This window comes from Lagopus leucura, unplaced genomic scaffold (genome assembly GCF_019238085.1).
Source record: "Lagopus leucura isolate 7727_CA_CO unplaced genomic scaffold, USGS_WTPT01 Super-Scaffold_100048, whole genome shotgun sequence".
Lineage (NCBI taxonomy): Eukaryota > Metazoa > Chordata > Aves > Galliformes > Phasianidae > Lagopus > Lagopus leucura.
This window is the reverse complement of record NW_024962294.1, coordinates 1,655,879-1,677,861: the sequence shown is the minus strand read 5'-3', so window position 1 is coordinate 1,677,861 and position 21,983 is coordinate 1,655,879. Positions and strand designations below refer to the sequence as shown.

The 21,983-nt window shown below is 46.6% G+C and overlaps 4 protein-coding genes across 5 annotated transcripts in view; 3 read left to right on the top strand and 1 right to left on the bottom strand.

The window, feature by feature from the left end:
• Nucleotides 1-526: 526 nt before the first annotated feature.
• GNL2 (G protein nucleolar 2) lies at nucleotides 527-12,104 on the top strand. Of its 2 annotated transcripts, none has more exons than XR_006181346.1 (16): nucleotides 527-662; nucleotides 761-845; nucleotides 2,582-2,676; nucleotides 3,133-3,272; nucleotides 4,383-4,567; nucleotides 4,960-5,026; nucleotides 6,253-6,411; nucleotides 6,957-7,070; nucleotides 7,732-7,860; nucleotides 8,247-8,351; nucleotides 8,449-8,607; nucleotides 8,757-8,864; nucleotides 9,177-9,610; nucleotides 10,241-10,320; nucleotides 10,429-10,625; nucleotides 11,012-11,096. XR_006181346.1 is itself a non-coding variant. In XM_042885160.1 (16 exons), exons 1-16 carry the CDS (start codon nucleotides 599-601, stop codon nucleotides 12,071-12,073), a joined length of 2,169 nt encoding a protein of 722 aa, XP_042741094.1. In that variant the 5' UTR covers nucleotides 527-598; the 3' UTR covers nucleotides 12,074-12,104. The 2 variants fall into 2 exon arrangements, 1 of the variants encoding a protein (XP_042741094.1); XM_042885160.1 differs by lacking the exon at nucleotides 10,429-10,625 and adding an exon at nucleotides 11,924-12,104 and having other exon boundaries at nucleotides 11,012-11,106.
• A 624-nt stretch (nucleotides 12,105-12,728) lies between these two features.
• Nucleotides 12,729-16,022, bottom strand: DNALI1 (dynein axonemal light intermediate chain 1). Its single transcript, XM_042885161.1, has 6 exons — nucleotides 15,941-16,022; nucleotides 15,741-15,874; nucleotides 15,500-15,669; nucleotides 14,843-15,021; nucleotides 14,420-14,584; nucleotides 12,729-13,070 (listed from the first exon to the last, which is right to left on the bottom strand). Exons 1-6 carry the CDS (start codon nucleotides 16,019-16,021, stop codon nucleotides 13,035-13,037), a joined length of 765 nt encoding a protein of 254 aa, XP_042741095.1. The 5' UTR covers nucleotide 16,022; the 3' UTR covers nucleotides 12,729-13,034.
• Nucleotides 16,023-16,181: 159 nt separating this feature from the next.
• On the top strand, nucleotides 16,182-19,859 carry SNIP1 (Smad nuclear interacting protein 1). The gene is made up of 4 exons (XM_042885078.1): nucleotides 16,182-16,360; nucleotides 16,440-16,536; nucleotides 17,045-17,631; nucleotides 18,295-19,859. The coding sequence occupies exons 1-4, from the start codon at nucleotides 16,203-16,205 to the stop codon at nucleotides 18,557-18,559; spliced, it is 1,107 nt and encodes a 368-aa protein (XP_042741012.1). The 5' UTR covers nucleotides 16,182-16,202; the 3' UTR covers nucleotides 18,560-19,859.
• A 1,730-nt stretch (nucleotides 19,860-21,589) lies between these two features.
• MEAF6 (MYST/Esa1 associated factor 6) overlaps nucleotides 21,590-21,983 on the top strand; it is a 6,205-nt gene continuing 5,811 nt past the window's right edge. The window contains exons 1-2 of the mRNA XM_042885003.1: nucleotides 21,590-21,704; nucleotides 21,828-21,976. Of these exons, the coding sequence (XP_042740937.1) occupies nucleotides 21,609-21,704; nucleotides 21,828-21,976 (245 nt within the window). The 5' untranslated portion in view covers nucleotides 21,590-21,608. The remainder of the gene's footprint in view (nucleotides 21,705-21,827; nucleotides 21,977-21,983) is intronic.

Sequence of the window (21,983 nt, the reverse complement as noted above, 5' to 3'; positions counted from 1 at the left end):
TAAGTCCTAATGCCAAGCTCCCAAATGATTCTTATTATGTTTCTGTGAACAAACAACATTTCAAAAACAATGAGGGCTCCCGTGCCAGCACTCTCGTTGTTACAGCCCTTTGAAACGCCTGCAGTCTGCTCACTGTCCAGGGCGGACAGCCGGGGATTGGGAAGAAGTCAGAGGAAAGCTTATGGAGGACCGGAGGCCGCGCCCCCGGGCACACAGCGGGAGCCGGCGGGCACCAGGCGGGCAAGGCCGGGCGGTGGGTGCGGGCACAGCCCCTATGGGGACCAGCATCCCCTGGCCTCTCCCGCGGGATGTGTAACGGTGGGGAGAGGTGGGTAACGATGGGTAGCGGCGGGTAACGGGGGTAGAGCCAGGCCCTGAGGCGGCGAGGCCCACGCGATGCCGTAGCAACCGGACGTGGGAGGCGGTGCCTAGCGGTTGCCATAGCAACCTGGGGGCGCCTGCGCAGTCGGGAAATGGAGCCGCCGGAAGTACGTCATCGCGCTGCCCCCACGCCGGAAGTACATGTGCCGCTGCTTCCGGCTCGAAGTCGCGCGTGTAGTGCAGCGGTGTCTCCGTTTAGTCCGGTCCCGGCGGCATCATGGTGAAGCCACGCTATAAAGGCCGCAGCACCATCAACCCGTCCCGCGCCAGCACCAATCCCGGTACGTGCGGCGTTGCGATCTTAAGCGTGTCGTCTCACATGGTAACGGGCCGGGCCGAGTTGTGCCGGCCGGGTCTAAACAGTGCTTTCTCTCCTCAGATCGCGTGGCTGGCGCGGGCGGGAACAACATGCGGGACCGAGCCACCATCCGCCGTCTCAACATGTACCGGCAGAAGGAGCGGAGGTGAGCGCGGCCGTGCCCGGTGCTGTGTAGCGGAGTGCCCCTGTCCTTCGTGTGCGGTGGTTGGGAGCCACGCACTGGGCGGCTGCTGGGGCTTCGTGTGGTGGCAGCGTCTGGTTACTGCGCTGATTTGTGGAATGGTGTGAGCTGGGGAACTTGATCCTGAACTCTAATCGATGTGTGTCAGGGAATGTAGCTGGAAAGCTGTGACATGGAACAGCTGATGTGTTCCCATTCACAGAATTGCAGAATGGCTGGGGTGGGAAGGGACCTCAAGGATCACGAATCTCCAACCCCCTGCCACATGCTGGGCCACCAACATTTAATATCAGACCAGGCTGCCTAGGGCCCCATCCAACCTGGCCTTGAACACCTCTAGGGACGGGGCAGCCACAGCCTCTCTGGGCAGCTGTTCCAGCACCTCACCACTCTCTCTGTGAAGAACTTCCCCCTGGCATCCAACCTAATTCTTCTCTCCCTCAACTTCAAGCCATTTCCCCTTGTCCTGCTGTTATCTCCCCTTTCAAAGAGTTGATGATCCCCATTGGGATGTCACAAATCCCAAAATACTCAGAATTCTTTCATGTCCAACCAAAGTGCACCTCAGGATGTCTGAAGAGCCTGACATCTGTATGGCTCTTACTGAGAGACCCACGTGAGAACCTGCAGCTGTGGCACAGTTCCTACCTTATAAATATGCACCTCTGCTACGTTGTTGGTGCTGTGGGGGTTCTGAGGTTGCTGGTTAGGAGTAGCAGTTCTGTTTTGCCAGCTGTTGATTTGTTTTGAGGTATGACTGGGGGAGGTATGACATTGTGAAAAATGACTAAGTTTAATCCAAGTCTCAAGGTGGAAGCGTCTCTTCTGGCTGGTGTTCAGTAGAGGCTGATGGGTAGAACTGATTGCAAAAGTTCCACATCTGCGTGTGAAAGAAAAGAGAGTAATATCTTTGGAAATCATGCTTAAGTAGGCCTTGCACCCCAATAAGATATTCGTATGCACTCTTGAAGAGTTCAGTCAAGCTGGAGTGAGAGTTGAGAGTTTTGGGGTGTGCTGCAGGAAAGCTACTGTAGTGTGTGTGTATGTGTGTTTGTATGTTGCATGCTAACTTTTATCAGTTATCTTGAAGTACTTAGCTTGACCCCAAGCCACCTCTGATAAATAAATAAGTAGAGTTCAAAACACAAAGATGCTTAGTGAGGTGTTTTTCAGAGGCATTTCTCAGTGATTTGACACAGCAAACAGAAAAAATATCAGCCTAGGATCATTGCAGGGCAGTGTGTGCCAGCAGGTGTGATAGCTCGTCCAACTAGCAGTGCTGTGCTGCTGTTTATGAGGGTGGACAGTGATAGGACAAGGGGGAATGGTTTTACACTGAGACAGGGGAGGTTTAGGTTGGATATTAGGAGGAAGTTCTTCACACAGAGGGTGGTGAGGCACTGGCACAGGTTGCCCAAGGAGGCTGTGGATGCCCCATCCCTGCAGGCATTCAAGGCCAGGCTGGATGGGGCTCTGGGCAGCCTGGGCTGCTGGTTGGTGACCTGCACACAGCAGGGGGTTGGAACTCAATGGTCACTGTGGTCCTTTTCAATCCAGGCCATTCTAGGATTCTATGATCTTTGTGCAATCACAGACTTGGATTGGCACTGAGGGGTTGAAAGGTGGCTTTAGTGAATGAAAGTGCTATGGGGGCGTATGGCTTCATTGTGTATTTACGTGCATTCTCATTTTTCACTTAGAAACAAGCGTGGCAAAGTGATTAAACCTCTGCAGTATCAGTCGACAGTGGCACCAGGCACAGTTGCAAGAGTGGAACCAAATATTAAATGGTTTGGTGAGTTTTCTCAGCTTTCAGGCTCTCAATTCAGGTGGCTTGGAATTGGTTGAACTTTGTGGGTTGTTGTAGTTTGTGCTTATTTCAGAATTGTGCTTTCAGCATTGTGTGGGACAGACCTGGAAATGAAGGTGAAATACCCCTCACAACAGGCAAGCTCATTGGCTTCCACTTTGCACGTGCAATACATTGGCTATTTGCTTTCCATGTGCTGCTGTTAAGTACATGTTGTAACCTAGATATTCTCAGTGTTTTGGGGGTACTTTGACTGATGGAAAGGAGGTGCTTTGTATATGCCAATCTCAAATATTTTTTTTTCAAGTGAAATCTTCTATTTCTTACTACTGGTATTTTTTATTCCAGTTGAAGTATTTATATTTTCATAGCGTACTCAGATTCTCTGAAGCAGTTAAAGATGGGGAGTGGTGTAGATGCAGTATTGATTTTCACATGCAGGCAATACTCGTGTGATCAAGCAGTCATCCCTACAAAAATTTCAAGAAGAAATGGAAACTGTCATGAAAGATCCATACAGAGTGGTCATGAAGCAAAGCAAGTTACCAATGTCCCTTTTCCACGATCGGATTAAACCTCACGTGAGTATCATTCATCTGCACTGCTTTAAGGCTGTTGTGTGCACAGAGGTATCATGAATGTTATTTATCAGTGGGAAATTTGCTACGTTTGTAGAAGCATTGGAGGAGGAACTGGGGCAAATGTCTTGGGGTGGGATATTTTTGAGGCCACAACGCTGCAGATGCTGAAGGCAAAGAAGCAGTGTGTTATTTCCCTGTGGTTTGTGAGGTCTGTGTTATGGAATTCACGTTTTCTCACAGGAAATCTACTTCAAAGCACTCTAGGTTAGAATATGGCATTGAAAACGACCATCTCAGCTTGCCACCTCATGTTCTAATGCTTCCAATGGTTGATGTGACATTCAGACCAGAAGCATCGTTCTGTTAGCGTGTGCCCCCTCATGCAGTGAATGTCTGAACTCAAATGTGTGCTTTTTATCTTGAATCAGGAGTTCTGCACGCTGCCTTTGTTTCAAGGAGAATTGAGTTTCAAGCACGTAAACCTTGAGTTGTAACCAGACTGCTTTCATAATGTCTGAAATATTGCTTTGGGTTATTGTTAGATACTTTTTCACATGGGAAGTTGCCAGGTTTGTGTCATAAAAATGTCACCTAAATGAAGGGCATAGTTACTGTAAACTAAAATAAGTGTTACAAAAACAAATTATTTCTTTCAGCTATGAATTGTGTGACGTTCCAAGAAAAGTTGGCATTCATTACGAGCTTCAAATTCTACAGTTTGGACTGTAATTATCCCTGACAAAAACCTGTGAATGTGGCGAGATTTGTGCACTTGTTAGAAAAATAAGAAATGATCAAAGATAGCAGCTGAATTTTCATCATTGTAGCCTTAATTACTTTTGACATCATTTATGCAGAAAGAACTGAAGCATAATTCTTTGGCAAGTGCAGCTGTTTTGCTGCTTGTTAAATATCCACGTTTGTGCTTCTCAAGATTAAGCTGCAGAACTCAAACATTGTTAGGAAAGTGCCTACAACTCCTGTTAGAGGTTACAGAGTTGCATTGCACTGAGGTCTTGCTGGCTGCGTGTCACCAGAGATGGAAAACTAGAGATTGTGGTGTGTTTTCTTCTTTTGTTTTTTGTTTTTTAACACTCCATCTTTCCACAGACCTCCAGAGTTCACATTCTTGACACAGAAACATTTGAAACAACATTTGGCCCCAAAGCACAGAGGAAAAGGCCAAACCTTGCTGCAAGTGATGTGCAGTCTCTGCTGGAGAACGCAGAAGCCTCATCAGAATGTTATGATCAGGGCAAAGACAGAGACCTGGTCACAGAAGACACTGGTGTAAGGTAGATAGGAAGGAGAAATTATTCTCTATTTACGTTTCTTAAACATCAGCTTCATTCACTTAAAGAAAAAAAGTGCATCTGGTACCTCTATCAATGCTGCCACTCTCTGATTGATGAGGATGCAACGAGAAATAAGCTGAATTTGGCTGGATTTTAAGCTGTTCTGTCCCACTATATTTAACTGACCTGCTGCTTCCATGGGACCCTTCTGTCTTCACTGCTAATTCATTGCTTGTTGCATATCTGAAAATTTGTGAACTCAGATACTGGGTTAAATAAGGGACTGGGTCTAATCTCCTCTTCTCTAAAGCCAGTTAGCCATTTACAGAGAGAAGACAGCACTACAGCCCTGTTGTTGTGGTTGTTTGATGTCTCTGGTGATCCACTTCCAGGGATGAAGCACAAGAGGAAATATTTAAGAAAGGACAGTCAAAAAGAATTTGGGGTGAGCTGTACAAGGTAAGCAACACTTACAATTTGCAGCAGGTATTTGTCTGTCTTTTAGCCTTTATGAAGTCCAGTTCTGCAGCACAGCTTGGCAATCTTGTGTGGCAGTGCTCTGAAAAGCTCTGAAAATATTACACTTATGATCTTGCCACCTTAGGAAAGTTTTGATCTGCTGAATTTGCTGTATAGTTTCTTAGAACAAAAGTGTTTGTTTGTCTGAGTGTATAATTCTCTTGCTTGTTTTCCTGTCAGCCTAACTGAACTGACTGATGTAAAGCCATACACTCTCTTCTAACACTGGACTGGTGTTGAACCAGACCATCAACTAGAACAGGAAAAAAACCAGCTGTAGAGTAGAGGGGAGATTCATTTTCAAGTCTCTGCCTGACTGAGCTTGATTCTTGAGCTCTTGTTCCAGTGGAACAAACACCCTCAAAATATAGGATTGAGCTGGCAGAATGAACAATTCCTGGGGCTTTACCACAGATAAACCAGCTAGATGCCCTTAAGTTTCTTCAAGGATGTGTCATGTTAGTAAGATCTTCTTTGGAGTGCTTTGACCTTCAGTTCTCCATGAGTTACCACCTCTGCTAGAGGAGTGGAGTCTGAGAATGAATTAGCTTGGTAGGTGCAATTTCTGTGCTCTCAGTGACTGTTAGTTGTTAAACTGCTTGACTTCTTGTTCTGAATTTCTGAATGCAGCTTAGAACTTTCTCATCCAGGCCTAAAAAATGCTGGGAATGATAGAGCAAAACAGATTTCAATAGGATTCTGCCAAAAATGCAGGAAATAGCTGTGAAACAAATTCACTTGGCTTGAAGCAAGTCATGAAATGACAGCTCCCTGCTGTAGATGCTTAGTGGACTAACAGCAGGTTCCTACTTGGTTGTGTGTTTCATACTGATCCAGCAAACATCCTTTATGGAATGGATGGAGAACATTGTTTTTGTCTGCTAAAGCAAATAACTTCACTGTTTGGTTGTAGTGTTTCCCTTCCCAAGTGCTCCTAGAAGCTGTAGTGCATAAAAGCTGCTCACAGCTGTCCAGCCTAAATTTGGAGGGGAGCAGGGAGGAGAGAGTAGAATCTGAGATCGTTACAGGAAAGTAACAGTTGTTCCTAAGGGCTATAAGGTTTTATGCTATAAGGAGAAGAATGTAGGAAATTACTGATTTGTATTTTGGAAATGATGACTTTCCCTCTGTGTGATATATATGTTTTTTGGTTTTTTTTCCTCCAGGTGATAGACTCATCTGATGTTGTTGTTCAAGTTCTTGATGCCAGAGATCCTATGGGTACTCGCTCCCCTCATGTGGAATCTTATCTGAAAAAAGAGAAACACTGGAAACATCTCATTTTTGTCCTGAACAAATGTGATCTTGTTCCTACCTGGGCTACTGTAAGCACAGCCTCGTCCCTTCAATGTTTTTTTTTGTTCCTTTCATAGCCTCTAATTCTGTTGCCAGTCCTTGTTCTCGTTTCTTTAGGGCATAATGTAACTGGGTCAGTGGGAACTCTCTGCTTGCTCGCTATAAAAGTAACAATGACCATTTAAATCAGTCCAAGTTTGGCTCAGTTGAGCAACAGTCATCAGCCACAAATTCCCTATTTCCTCTGTCTGGATTTAACTGTTCAGCTGATGTCTCCAGAGTATGCTAAATGTTAGTACATTTAAGATCCATATCCACCACAGCTGGTCTGTTTTATATTGTTAAACTAATTAGCTAGCAATGAAGGCGTTTGGGGGAAATTGTCTTTATGAAAACAATAGCCAGTGCTTTTAGCTGGTGGGCTGATAAAAATGCTTCAAAGGTTCTTACATGGCAATTTTTTTATAGACAGTTGTGTATGTGAGTCCAGTGAAAGTGCTGGGTTCTCATCATCAAATTGTTTCCCCACCTTTGCAGCACAGCATTCATAACTGAGCAGTGTTTTCCTCTTTAGAAGCGCTGGGTTGCTGTCCTTTCCCAGGAATACCCAACACTTGCTTTTCACGCCAGCCTCACAAACCCTTTTGGCAAAGGTGCTTTCATACAGCTTCTAAGGCAGTTTGGAAAGGTACAGAACAACCGTGGGCCTTTGTGTTGTTTGGGGTTGGAAGGGGGGTGGGGTTAATATGGGATTTCTTCTGTTTTAATGTGTGGGGTACAGCAGACTTTCTTTTGGCCGTTCTGTCAGCAAACAAGCTTCATTCTGTGGAAATGGGAAATACTACCCCTCAGTTGGCACTCTTAGGTCTGATGTGAATGAATAGAGGAAGGGAATGTATTTTAGGCCTGTTAATGTCCTGCATATATGCATGTTGTATTAGGATGCTCCTTTTAAGTACCTTCACTTTCCCAAGAAAGTAACTGACCTCAAGACAAGAGAAAATGTCTGCCTCCAGACCACAGCTGTCTGCTGTCCCCTGCTGCTGTTTGTATTTGCTTTGTTTTTCAGTCTAAAAGGTTTCTAATTTTAAGGCATTTACAAGTAAGTTTAAAGCAGCAAGAAACACATTGGGTTCACATCTTCCTTCTCTTTCAGTGGCTGGAGTTCTTAGACAGATTCTGCCCTTGTACATTTCTCCTGATAGAAAAGAGCTGATCTCAGTTTTCTTTAATCTGGTAGATTTGGAGCTGCCTTTGCTTTGTCATACAAGACCAGAAGCTGTTAAGACTGCAGTAGTAACTCTGTCATTTTCTATGAGGTATTAAAATGATGTGTCCTTTCTTAACAGTTACACTCTGACAAGAAACAGATCAGTGTGGGATTTATTGGGTACCCAAACGTTGGCAAAAGCTCAGTGATCAACACGTTGCGGTCTAAGAAGGTCTGCAATGTGGCTCCCATTGCAGGTGAAACCAAGGTAGGAAGACGCTGCTGTTCTGAAGATGATAAAAATAATATTTAAAAATATTAAATGCCACAAGCAGAATAGATGTAAAATTGGCTCGTTAACATTTACAAGTCACTGAAATTATACAGGCTGTATGACCCTGAGTCTGAGGGGTGGCTGATGAGCCAGGCATTGTTCTGGAGTGCTGCTGCACAGAAGCATTTCTGAGTTTCTGTGCCTGCCGCCCTGCCTGTTCTGCAGCGCTGTGCGATCTGAACGCTCAGCTGCCCTGACTCAGTGCTGTGCTAATGCCAGGTTTCTGAGATGACATCTGTGTGTTAAACCTGTGCACTGAAAAGCTGAACTAACAGTTGTGTGTGAGAGGAGATAACGTGGGGACCACTGGTGTCTTTCAGGTGTGGCAGTACATTACTTTGATGAGGCGGATTTTTCTCATTGACTGCCCAGGGGTTGTGTATCCATCTGGAGACTCAGAAACAGACATTGTTCTGAAGGGAGTGGTACGTATTTATGCTGTGTGCAGGGAGAATTCTTGCTGTTTTCATTGTGGTGAGTTCACTTTCCAAAGGGTTGATAAACTTTAGCATTCGTTTTTAGGTTCAAGTTGAAAAGATTAAGAGCCCTGAAGACCACATTAGTGCGGTGCTGGAAAGAGCCAAACCAGAGTACATCAGGAAGACATACAAAATTGATTTCTGGGAAGATACAGAAGATTTCCTGGAGAAGCTTGCTTCTAGGACTGGAAAACTACTAAAGGTTTGTGAGCATCCTCCATTTACGGGTTGGAAGAGCACGGGGGTCTGTTTCTGCACTGAACATGGGAAACATGTTTCAGTTGCAAAGAGATAATATGAAGATGATATGCCCTGCAAACAAGGACAGAAACTGTTACTGAATTCTTTCAGGGTGGTGAGCCTGATGTGCAGACTGTCAGCAAGATGGTTCTCAACGACTGGCAGAGGGGCAGAATTCCATTCTTTGTGAAGCCACCAAATGCAGAAGCAGGTTCTGAGGTGAGGATGTGAAGCTCGTGCCTCTTCTTGCATATTATTCCCTTTTGCTAATGATACCCACTGGTGCTTTTGCCTGAGCACCGTGTAACTTGGGCTTTTCCTGACGTGATTCAGGTGATAGTCATTTAAGTTTGGTAGTTACATGGAGAGGAGCAGGTAGCAAAGAATTCTTCCACAGAGACATCTGAGCTGTTTTCCAATCGTCTGACTAGTAGAAATGTCAGTAATGACCATGTTAGTTATTTTAGGCTTTGTCCAAAGGGATGTTTGGACAGGCTGTGGATGATATATCCATTATGCCCTTTCTCCTAGCCACCTGCATTGGAAGGAGCAATGACATCAAGCCAATCTAACAACGAGAAGGAAATTTCTGAGCCTGTAGCATCAAGTATGGAGGCAACAGAAGAGAAGAACAACACAGACACAGAAATGAAGCAACTCATGGCAAACGTTCGGCAAAACTTTGGGAGGATTAATGTAGCACCTCAGTTCTCAGAAGAAGACCTAATTCCTGTAGATGTGCCAGGCTTTGATGAAACAGACAGCGATTGTCCTGAAGAGGAGGAACAGGAAGAAGAGGAAGAGGAAAATGAGCAACATCAAGATTCAGTAGAGGCAGAATCACAGCCAACTGTACCGAGTGCCAAAGAGAGCTCGAAGGCAGTTCTTCAGGCTTTGGAGGAGAAGATTGCAAAATGCAAAAAATTTCTGGATAAGGCCAAAGCCAAGAGATTCTCAGCAATAAGGTATCTGAATCTGTGTAGTGACTCGAGCGTTTTCCTGGGGGAGGGTGGGAAGGAGACGATAAGTTTCTGTTGTAGTTTCACTCCATTTATGCTGCATTGCCATGGCTTCGCTACTTGAGCCATAAATGCTTGAGCTTTGGCTAAGCAGCAGTTTGTTTTTGAGAGAATGTTCTAAGAGTTCCTGCTGGCCATAATAACAAAGTTTTCTCACTTTTGGAAAGCTGCCTTTTCAGCTATGGTTTAGAAACCTGTGGGGAGCAGTATTTCTCCCTTGCATTTTTCCCTGCTATTGACCTTTCTTGAGTAATACAGAGGGCAGCGTCCTCTCTGTATCTGAGTCTGTGCATTTACAAGGCTATCCCAGCTTGTGTAGCAGGCCCAGTTTTAGCAGAGTAAATCCCCCAGGTTCGTGAGGACTGAGATGTCAAGGTGAAGTGTTAAATGTTGCCCTTTGTGCAATGCACAAGTCCAGTAACTCTAGAGATCAGCTTACTGGAATATTTCTTCCATGCAGAGTCTGCGGCTTTGCTGGTGACAGGCTGCTGGGACCTACTGGAGATTGATCACTTGTTAGATATGGCTGCATTTTGTGTTATGACATTCTTTTATTGCCTGTTTTATCTTTGGTAGAATCCCCAAGCAGCTGAGTGAAAAAGTGTTTGCAAAATCCATGCAGAAGGCTGAAGAGACCAAAGAAAATGAAGAGAAAGGTAAAACAAAATTAGAAGTTCCTGATCTATGCTTGGAAATCCAATGAGAGAGAAAATAGGGATTAAAGGTTTTCATTGGCTCCTGACTGCAAGTTCTTCTTTCTGCAGAGCTGTTTCTTAAACCTCTGCTTGTGAACCCAAGGCTTCACTGCTTCATGACCTCGCTGTGGCCTTTCTATAGGACTGTAGGGTCTGGATAGTAAAACATGCCCTCAACTACTGAGTGAAGATAAAGACAAATGTTGTGCTCTCAGCAGAATGGTGCTGTGGGTGGTTTGCAGTCTCAGCAACATCCGTTCCACATGGTATAGTATTACACAGCAGGGGGTGGAAGCATTTTGTGACATTATAAAAGCACAGAGCTACTTCAGGCTATAGATTTTACTGTGGTCACTTTTTGCGAGTCTGTCTTCAGTTTCCAAAGCAAGTTTGATTAAAGGCAAAATAATGTGGAAGAATCCTATACTGACAAGATGGATATTTTTCTAGACTTACGTAAGGCTTTAAGCAATCTGCTTACCAGAAGTGGTTTTCTGGTAAGGGATGGACACGTTTTTTTTGGTAAAAGCTCTTAAAATACCACCAAAGGATTGCTTTGCTGAAATGGATGGGACAGTGACCCCAGTCTTAATTCTGTGGGCATGTGGGTGTTGTGGAAGATGCTGCAGAACATGATCTTTGCTGTTTGCAGGTGGCACAGTAAAGAAAAGAAAAAGGAATAGAGAAGAGGAGGATGATGAAGACCACTTGGGTAAACAGCCTTGCAAGAAGCTGACATCCAAAGAAGTAAGTGTGATCTCCTGTTGTGTAACAGATGAGCGGAGTAATTGGGCTGGCTTCTTCCTGCATGGATTGCCCATTGTTATTGGAGAGGTTTGAGACCTGACATCAGCTGTCTGTTGTGACAGCAGTACGTTCCAGCTGGCCATACAGCCATTAGAGGAGCCAGCAGGTAACAATGACAGTGTTGAAAGGGAGATGAAAGGGAAATCCTTTGTAGAGAGCTGTTCTGCTTACCTAGCCATGCTGGTAAGGGAACAGGGATCTAAATCTGACAGATGAGAAAACTTGGGTCTAGATGGGCAAAAGTCAGTGGCTGTTCCATTCTGTCTACAGCAAGAGCTGCTGCTCCTATTTCTTATTTGTGTTTGTTGAGTCTAGACAGGCTATTTCACTTGGTATTTGCAGCATGTTAAAGTGATGTGTAAGCAAATCCTGCACAAGGATTTGTTTGTTTTGGTTTGGCTTTTTTTGGGGGGGGGGGGTATTAATATATATGGACTGTTAGGACTGTCAGAGGAAGACTGACAGTGGAAGACTGAATTGTATTCATGCGTGTTTGGTCACAGTTCCTGCACATCAGTTTTCTTGTAATTCTCCTCCACTTTTGTAGGGATTAAACTGCATCCTCTCACGTGATGTTTTAAGAGCTTGAGTGGGTGGATTCTTTATAGATGTTTGTTTGTTCACATCAGTAATGGTTTATAGGAAATGATTTGTTTCACGTAAGGTTTGTGGAATGGGAAGTGAACACTGGAAGAATGCAGACAAATTCAGGCAGTGGGTGCTGTGGATGTGCTAACACATTTTGTGTGCATTACAGAGGAGACGAGCTGAGAGGCAGCAGCGCTCCAAGAAAGTTGGAGTCCGGTATTATGAAACTCACAACGTGAAAAATAAGAATAAGAACAAGAAAAAAAGTGGCTCGGAGGCACAGAGATCAAAGCACAAAAAATATAAACATAAGCAATAACTGTTGATCCTATTAAATTTTACATAAAACAGCTCCAGTATGCGGTGGCTTTTTTTTTTAATATAAAACTTGTAGTTCCCAGTCAAAGCAGAGTTTGACTTGTCTGTCTGGTTCCCAGGAGTAACATCTCGTTCTTTTTCTGCATCATCTGAAAGTTCTTTATGCAACTGGATCGTGGTATTTCCACATCATCTAAGGCCAGTAAACACTGCATTTGCAAAAAACACTTCCTGAAATGTTCTTCAGAGTTGGTCTGCTGGAAATTAGCTTTATGGAGCTGTTTCAGTGAGCACAGGGAGCTTCTCTTCCTATTCCTGTTTGCTGATTGTAACTAGCTGGTTATGCAGATATCAGCTGAAACTGTCATTTGCATTCACTGAGAAGTGCTGCTTGGATACATCTTTGTTTCATTAGAAATAAGCACAGGGAGAGCTTTGGTATTGCTCATCACAGGTGACTGCTGCTGGTTGCTGAGAAGGATTTTGGTACATAGATAACACCGACTTGCACGTGCTCAGGAAGTATTCTCTAACTGCCTTGTGTCCAAGAACTACCTAAAACCTAACAGTGAATGTGACACACATGAGTGTAAACACTTCATAAACTGCCTCTGAATGAATTTTGTACATTTCCAGAGTAAAAATTTTAGAGATGCTTGCCTGGAAAAGCATTTATTAGTTTATTGCTTTGAAGATCATCCAGCATATTGCCAACTAGCAAGACCCAGCCATGTTCACATATCGAGGAGCTGAATGCTGTGATGGCACAGGAAGAAGGCACAGTTGTTACTGAGGTTTTAAATTTCAATTCTTAACGAGAAAAAGGGAGAAATAATGCAATTAGACTGCTTTCAGTTACCGGTAAGTGAAAGTTCAGTATTGTTTTATGAAGACAAATCTCTGTCATTAATTGCAAACTTTGTGCTCTGACAGCTCTTCTGGCCTGGAGGCCAACAAAAAATTTACTTATTTGGTGCAATGATGCTTTCAAGTTGAGCCTGAAAAGCAAATGGGAGAATCAGTCAAATTAGATTTAATCTAGAAAATAAAAACTGTGTGGCTGAGCAGTGATAAATTGTCTGTTAGATATTCAAAGAGAAGAGCTGAGTGATGCTGTGGTACTTCAACAGGAACAGAGCAGGGGGTTTTTCCCTAGCTACTCCATTCCTCACTACATGTTTTATAAATTAGCTTTTCATTCTTGGCATGCCCACTTGTTGCTTTCTGAGAAGAAAAGAGCTGGCCTTGGCTCCATACAATGAAAGACTCATTTTATAATGTAAAGCACTGAGGAGGAAATTAAATAAAAGCTGTTGAAACAGTGGTCTGAATTCTCTGATTTCAGGCTGGACTATGTTAGCTAAATTAAATATTTGGCTCTCTGGGGTTTGGAACACAAACTGACTCGAGGACAGAAGTAGCTGGGAACAGCAAGTTTTTCAGTTCCTGAGACAACTTGACGCCCAGTGAAGAGATTGATCAGAGAGCTTAAGAAGCATGTAGTGTGTGAGGCTTCCAGGGCTTTCAGATTGCTCTCTTCCTAAAGCTGCCATAAAAATAAACTACCACAGTGATGCACGCACAGCTGTTAAAATACTTCAAGGAGGAAACACGGCTTCAGCCCTGCACATATTTGCTCCAACAGTTACTGTATTTTGTGCCCTAAAACACTTCAAGATGGCCTGAGGCTGTTAATGGTTTAGAAAGGAAAAACTGTAACAATACTGAAGATCAGGAGGGCAGCTTGGTGTAAAGGAAGTATTTCAGCTCTAGCCAGAAACATTTATGGATATGATTACACTTTGTTTTTTTCCCTTCTGAAAGCAAAGTAATTGACAGAAGCTCTGCTTTCATTAAAGTAGCATACACAGAATTACTCCTTTCAGATACAAAACAATTTCAGTAATCCAGTCGAGATCACCATGGGACATAAAGTGTTTTCCACGAGCAACAAGTGAATAGGAAGAATGCTTCTACCTCCATCACAGTAATTACACTTCAAATGTGATGTAACAGACTTCTGGAGGCTAGAGATGTCAGTGACGTGTGCTCACCCTTCCTAGGTTTTGTGTTGTCCATAGTTCTATTTTACATAGAAATGGGAAGTTGCAGGAACGTGTGAGGGCATTCTCACTGTACTACAGGTCTGCTGCTAAATAATTGTAGTAAGAAAGCATAAAACTTGTGCTATTTTCCCCACTTCATTGAGAACTTAAAGCATTAATACAAATGCATCATAAATGGAACTCCTATTGAACTGAATGGATAAAATTAGTTCCTTTTACATCTTTAATTGCAAAATGCTTGGCTTTACCATCACTAATTCGAACTGCATTTCTTTACTAACCTTCAGCTGTTGATTGGTTCTCTTCAGGAATTGGACCTCTTCAGTGTGTTTCTTTTCCTCTATCTGTCGCCTTTCAATCTCACGTTTCTCAATAGCTTCACATTTTGCTTTCTCTTCGCTCACCAGTCTTTCCAGCTCCCGCTTCTCCTCTTCTAGCTCTTCAATCTCGGAAAATAATACAGATCTCTCATGTTTTGTTTGCTATTAATCAATTTTCTACTATGCTGAGACAATGCTATGTTGTACGGTCTTTAAAATGCTACAGGAATAGTAGCAGATCATTTATGAAACGCAGCCTTTAAGGCAAGTATTGGATACACTTTACTGCCATCCAGTGGAAGCAGAAATAATTGATTTTGATACAAAAGCTCATAGCATAGCTTTCTTCATGCTGTACAGCATAAGGGTAACAAACCAGCTTACTCTTTTTTCCATGTCAGATTTGCCTTGCTCTGCTTGCAGTGCCTTCCGCATGCCAAAGGCAATGCTGCTCTCGTACAACGTCTGGTAAGCAGCAATTGTCATTTGGATCTCATCCCTGACTCGAAGCAGCAGCAGTCCTCGCTCTGCACAGTTAATTGTGGTTTCACGGATCAGCTCATCTTTAAAGAAAAGGTACAGCAACAGAGTTACACTGAGTTGGGAATGCTGGGTGTGCACAATGTGCAGGGCTAGTTGTCTTTGCCCTGTTCTCTGCACCACAAAAAGCAGCATCGATTTAACTGGAGACGGTCATAATTTTGTTTGTTGTATTGCAGCTGTAGCATCAAGTGCTACCTAACTAAACCACAGGCTTGAAGTAGAGGGGTGGTACAAGAAAGGTAAGAACACATAACAGCAAAACCCTTCAAACCTGTAATGGTTTTATGCAGCTTTCAGCACTCCAGCAGAGCTCGGTTTAACCAAACAGCCATCTCTTGCAGGCAGAAGACCAGCAATACCAGGAGTGGCAAAGGGTTTTAACTTAACTGCTATGTATAACTAACACAATGCTGAGCCCCTGTATCTTTTATATATGTGTACAATGCCTGTTCCAGGCTGTGCTTTTAAGGCAGCTGTGTGGATACCAGGAGCACTGACCGAAGCACTGTGAGTACAGCTCCCTTCGCACGGGGCAGATGCCTGTTTCTCTCGCCTGCCGCTGTTGCAGCTTCAGGTCCAGCTGCTCCTGCAGCTGCACGACGTCCAGCCGGGTGCTGGGAGCGCTGGAAACCTCCTGCACCCACAGCCGGTTGTCCTCCTCCCACGTCCTGCACAGAAAAGCAGCGGGCTCAGCGGGGCGGCCCCGAGGAACGGCTCGGCGGATCCCCAACCGGCTCACCGCGGCGGTAGGATGGCGTTCAGGATCTCCTGCGGTTCCTTCGCTGACGCGGCAGCGGCGGCCGTGCGAGGTCGGGACGGCGGAACGGGACCCGGCGGCGGGGAGGGCTGCGGGATGGCCTTCAGCGGGAGGGCCTGAGGGGAGAGAGCGGTGGGTGCGGGCCAGGCTCGGCACAGGCCGCTCCTCCCCGCACCACTCACCTCCGGAGAGCGCTTCTCGGTGCGGCGGCTGACGAGCATCGGCGGGTTGTAGCGCAGCAGCGAGTCCGGCGGCGGGATCATGGCGGCGGCCGTCGCTATGGCAACCGCGCCGCTCGTTTTTTTTCATAAGGCGCATGCGCGGAGCGGAAGGCAGCGTGCCTACGCAGGCGCGTTACGCAGCGGTTCTGGGAGAAGTACTTCCGGGTGACTGCGCGCGGGCCGGAAGCGGCGCGTACTTCCGTTTGTGGCGGCTCGCGGCACCATGGAGGCCGCAGCCGAACGGCGACGGGAGCGGCGGCGGCGGGAGGTGGCAGTGAAGGCCGAGAAGCGGAGCCCGCGGCGGTCCGGTTCCCGTTCGGCGCGTGGCAGCCAATCGCCGCCGGCCGAGGAGCGGCGGGGCAGCCGCGGCAGGAGCAGCAGGTAGGAGGCCTCCTGGCGGCCCCGCGCCGCGGCCCGCAGCCCGCGGGCCCCGCTCACTTTTCATGTCCTTGTCTTAAAGATCGCCAAAAAGAAAGAGCAAATCCGGCCGGAGGAGCAAATCTCCGCGCGGCAGGCGGAGCCGGAGTCCGCATCACGGGGCTGTGAGGGTAAAGCAGGTAAATGGCGTTGGGAGCGGCGAGGCCCGGCTCTGTGTGCTGCCTGCCGCTCGGCTCTGCACACAAGAGTGGCGGCGGGGCCCGGGGTGCGTCTTGCTGCGGCCGTGAGATGTGTGCGGAGGTACGGAACCGGCTTCTGGTCTGGAAGCCCTCTGATCCTTGTAGAGCATCTCTTTAGGAGTGTAATATCTCGTTGCTCCCTGCTTCATGTTGTGCCATAAGGAACTGATTATTTGTACCTTTTAGTGAGCCCAGACTCTGTCACTTCTGCAGGCTGGCCCGGAAAGCTTCCTTTTTCCTGATGTTGATGCATTGCTCTCCCTCAGTCTTGCGTTATTCAGCTCAAGTTCAGTTTGCAAGGAAATAACTTTATCTAGATATACGTGTCACATATTCCAGTCTCTGTTTTTCACATATTGATCTGTGATCTCTTTTGAAACTGGACTTGCTGTTCTTTCATTCTTATTCTAGTTCCATTGCTATAAGTCTTTTATTTTCTTTTCCTCAGGAACGAGATGACCATCCTCGTAGAGGAAACGAGGAGCGAAAGCAGAGACACGCATCAGAGCAGGAACACAGGAGAGACAGAAGCGGTGAGAGAGACAGGCACAGAGATCACTCAGACAGGAGGAAAAATCCAAGTGAAAGGCCTGGGGGTCGAGGCCACGAGCGAGAGAGAGATGTTCAGAACATCCGTGAGCAGCAAGCGGAGAGGGAGTTCTATAATGAGAAAAGACGAGAGCATCGACAGAATAACGAGGGCAGCGGTCTTGACCAGAATCCAGAACACAGGCAATCTGATAATAAACCAAAAGATAAAGCTGTAAACAAAGAAAAACCGAGCTTTGAACTGTCTGGTGCCCTTCTGGAGGATACCAACACTTTCCGAGGCGTCGTGATCAAGTACAGCGAGCCCCCAGAAGCTCGAATTCCAAAGAAACGATGGCGCCTCTATCCTTTCAAAAATGATGAGTTCCTGCCAGTCATGTACATTCACAGGCAGAGTGCTTATCTCCTGGGCAGGCACCGCAGGATAGCAGATATCCCCATCGACCATCCCTCCTGCTCCAAGCAGCACGCTGTGTTCCAGTACCGGTCAGTATTGCTCTGTATCCATCTGGTAGATCGGGGTTATTTGGTCACTCGTGTGCAAAAAAAAATCAAACAAAGTGGATGTGCATTAGAAAGATTAGATTCCATTAGATTAGAAAGTGCGTTTTGCTCAGAGGTTTTTAAGTAAATGGAATTGAGGTATGACTGGAGCATATTAGCATAGCAATAATCAGAAATATCTATAATTCCTTTCGTTTAACCGTAAGGAGCCTTTTAGTGAGAGAAATAGTCTTTAGTAAGCCACAGCAGGATTAAACACAGAACTGCATCTATATCTGGAGTAATTAGCAGGTGGAATTGGCAGTAAAAAACCTTTCAAGGAGAGCTTTTCATTTGGTCTTTCACAACAAAGACTGCTGATCTCCTTTGGAAACAGCAGGGGTTGCGTGCTTCTGGAGGCAGAGTTGCTCTCTTAAGGAGCAGCCATCTGTTCTGTTTCAGGAATTACTGTGTTGCATCATAAGAAGTTTTAGGGGTGAAGCAGTTCTGTCAGAATTGGAGCTTTTCCGTGTCCCATCTCTCATTACTCTCCTTGTTCTTGCTCAGATCTTTGAAGCACGGTTAAGTATGCACTGCAGTGAGGCTGATGGGTTGGAAAATCCCTGTGTTGTGATCAGAATGATGTGGGTTTTCTTGTTTTGCCAGGCTTGTGGAGCACACTCGTGCCGACGGCACGGTTGGCCGCAGAGTGAAGCCGTATATCATCGATCTTGGCTCTGGCAATGGTACTTTTCTAAACAACCAGAGGATTGAGCCGCAGCGTTACTACGAACTGAAAGAGAAGGACGTACTGAAATTTGGATTCAGCAGCAGGGAATACGTTCTCCTCCACGAATCTTCAGATAAATCTGAGGCCAACGCAAAGGACGATGACGAAGAGGAGGAGAAGGAGGAAGAGTCTGACAGTTAACAGAAGAGAAGGGAATTGGGGACGGGGAGCAGGGGAGGGAAATCTTTTTTCAATAAAACATGCATTGGGATGTAAACGTTGGAGCATCAAAGCGCTGGTGCTTCTCACTGCCTTAAAGTCCTTCTTCTGTTGCTGAATGGTTCTCATGGTTTATTTCGGGGGACTCCACTGAATATTTGTCTCTGGTAGGTCTGCGTGTCAGGAAATCCAGGTCATTCTTCCCATCCTAACAAGCAAAAAGGGCACCTGGATGTGAATGTTCTGATGCTGGAAACGTTCAGCAAATGTTCAAAGACTTTCTTCTTCTGGAAAAAATGATGTAGAACGCAGCAAGCGTATTTAAAAATATTTTTATTAACTGTTTTGTCATAACCCTTTGAGAGTGCTACTGAACTGAGATCTTAGTTAAAGTGTAACCCGATGCATTTTTTTGTAACATGTCTTGTTTGGTAGAGTTTGCCAAATTTCCTTGGCCATTTAGGAGTTCTGGACAGGAGAATTTACCTGAAGAGAAATACTGCAAAGCCCCCCAGGTGTTTGTGTGTCCTGGGTTGTTGGTTTGCACTGTGAGCACTCGGAGCAATGGGCATTTCACCAGGATGTGCTGTTCCAAGGTGAGTCCAAATAAAAGGAACTGCTTCCTGGGGCTTTAGGCTGCAATAATATGATTTGGGAGGGCTGAGGTCTACATCTGTGCACGTCCAGTGTGCATTGCAGCAAAGAATGCTGCAACTGTGATGGATGTTGAGTTTCTCCTCCTAAAGCTCGGGCCTTTGTTTCTGTCAGCTCCATGAGTAACTTAATGTTTTTGTTTGTAATTGTACTTGTTATGTGGTGGCATGTTTTTACTGGTTTGCACTATTTAAGTTTTCTTTATATATATTAAAAAAAGAAAAAGTAAAATGGAACTATCATTGGTTTATAACATTCTGCCCTACTGGAAAAGAAAACAACGCTTTAGGAAGAGGTAAACAAAACCAGTTCCACTCACTGAAAGAAAATGCATCTTTGTGGATGTCTTCTTCCAATGGTTGATAAAAGAAACATAAGACTTTCTACACTGTTGACTGCTCAGCCTGGGTGTTTGTTCTGTGGCCACACACACTGTTCTGACATGCTGTGTACATACACTGTGTATACAAATGTGCTGTGCTGTATGCACACTGGATTTATGGTGTAAATATGGGCTGCTGATGTAGGTTTTCAAATAGTAAGCAGGATGGATCTTGACTAGGAGGATCTCCTTTATATATACACACTCTAGAGGTTTTTAAATAAAGAATTTGTAAATTCAGCCCTACTTACCTTTAGCTGTGATGTTTTTCTGATGTCCCGTTTTCCCCCTTTGTGTTCTCTGAAAGAGATGCACTCATTTGAAAGGGAAAGGTGGGAGAGATGCTGACCCTGAGGGAATATGTTGCAGCTGTTAGAGGTTTAACAGCTGTAGGACTCGCAGATCGTTGTAACTCATGCAGATGTTTGTCACTGGACTATTGATCCTTTAGCAGCAGCAGGACTGGATGGATTCAGTGACCCCTGGGGTGCTGGTAGGGCTGCAGCTGCCTCGCTGCTCTGCAGGGCTGTGAGCGCATCTCGTCCAGCTTGGGCTGCGTGTGTCCCTGTGAAGGAAACACCAAAGTGACCCCGGCAGTCCTCAGCTATGGGGGAAGGCTGGGATTACCGTGTGGTGCAGCAGCACAGCTCTTGTTTTGCTGTACCACTGCTGATGGTTTGCCTGGCAGGGGAGCACAGGCTGCTGACGGTGGGACTGCGCTGCACCGAGCGGTGACAGAACCAACATCAGCCTCTGCCTGGGAGCGGCGCAGCATCTGATCTCAGGTCTCATCATTGATTGCCTTCATTTCGGTGCGAGTTTTCCTTATTCAGGTTCTGAAGCTGGGTGGATTCTCCGGAGCAGCGAGAAGCCCTGAGAGCCCTGCCTTTGGGCTGCTGAGTGGGCAGAGGGGTTCAGCCTTGGGTTTGGGGTTGGCCTTGTTTGCTGTGCCTGCTGGTTCATGCTGCAGCCTCCATCTGAGCGCTGCTTCAAGCACAGCCCCAAATCCAGTGCACCCTCAGCAAGTTTGCTGATGACACCAAGCTGAGCGATGTGGTTGACACGGTGGAAGGAAGGGGTGCCATTCAGAGGGACCTCAACAGGCTGGAAAGGTGGGCCTGGGTGAACCTGATGAGGTTCCACACAGCAAAGTGCAGAGTTTTGCACTTCGGCTGGAGGAATCCCAGACATCCATACGAAGAAGCAGTTCTTGAGAGCAGCCCTGCAGAGAAGGACCTGGGGGTCCTGATGGATGAAAAGCTGAACATGAGCCAGCAGTGTGCATTGCAGCTCAGAAACGGGATCCTGGGCTCCATCAGAAGAGGGGTGGCCAGCAGGGATAGGGAGGTGATTGTCCCTCTCTACTCTGCTCTTGTGAGGCCCCATCTGCAGCACTGCATCCAGATCTGGAGCCTCCAGTACAAGAAAGGCAGGGAGCTGTTGGAGAGGGTCTGGAGGAGCCACAAAGATGATCAGGGGGCTTGTTCAGCCTGGAGAAGAGAAGGCTGCAGGGTGACCTCATTGCAGCCTTCAGTACCTAAAGGGAGCCTACAAACAGGAGGGGAATCAACTCTTGGAAAGGGGAGATAACAGCCGGACAAGGGGAAATGGTTTGAAGTTGAGGGAGGGAAGATTGAGGTTGGATGTGAGCGGGAAGTTCTTTGCTATGAGAGCAGTGAGGTGATGGAACAGCTGCCCAGAGAGGCTGTGATGCCCCGTCCATCTCTGGAGGTGTTCAAGGCCGGGTTGATGGGGCCCTGGGCAGCCTGGGCTGCTGTGAAATGGGGAGGTTGGTGGCCCTGCGTGTGGCGGGGGGTTGGTTGGAGCTTCATCATCCTTGAGGTCCCTTCTAACCCCGGCCATCCTGTGAACCCCGCCGGCCCTCAGCTCCGCTCGCAGTTCCCGTTTCCCCATCGGGGCGGCGCGGAGCTCAGCGCTGCCCCCCGCCGGCTCCTCCCCGCAGCCCCGCCCGCTCAGCGCAGGGCCGCAGCCGCCATGGCCGCGCTGCACGCCAAGGCCGGCGGACCTCCGCAGATCCCCGATACCCGGCGGGAGCTGGCCGAGCTGGTGAAGCGCAAACAGGAGCTGGCGGTGAGCTGGGCGCGGAGCGGGGCGGGGAGGCGGCGGGGCGGACGGGCGGTGAACGGCGATGAACGGCGGTCGCGGCCGTCGCCGTGCGGCGGGGCCCGGCCCGCTCAACGCTTTGCCCGGCAGGAGACGCTGGCCAACCTGGAGCGGCAGATCTACGCGTTCGAAGGCAGCTACCTGGAGGACACGCAGATGTACGGCAACATCATCCGCGGATGGGACCGTTACCTCACCAACCAGAAGTACGGACCAACCTCCCCTTCCCTTCCCCAACCGCCTTCC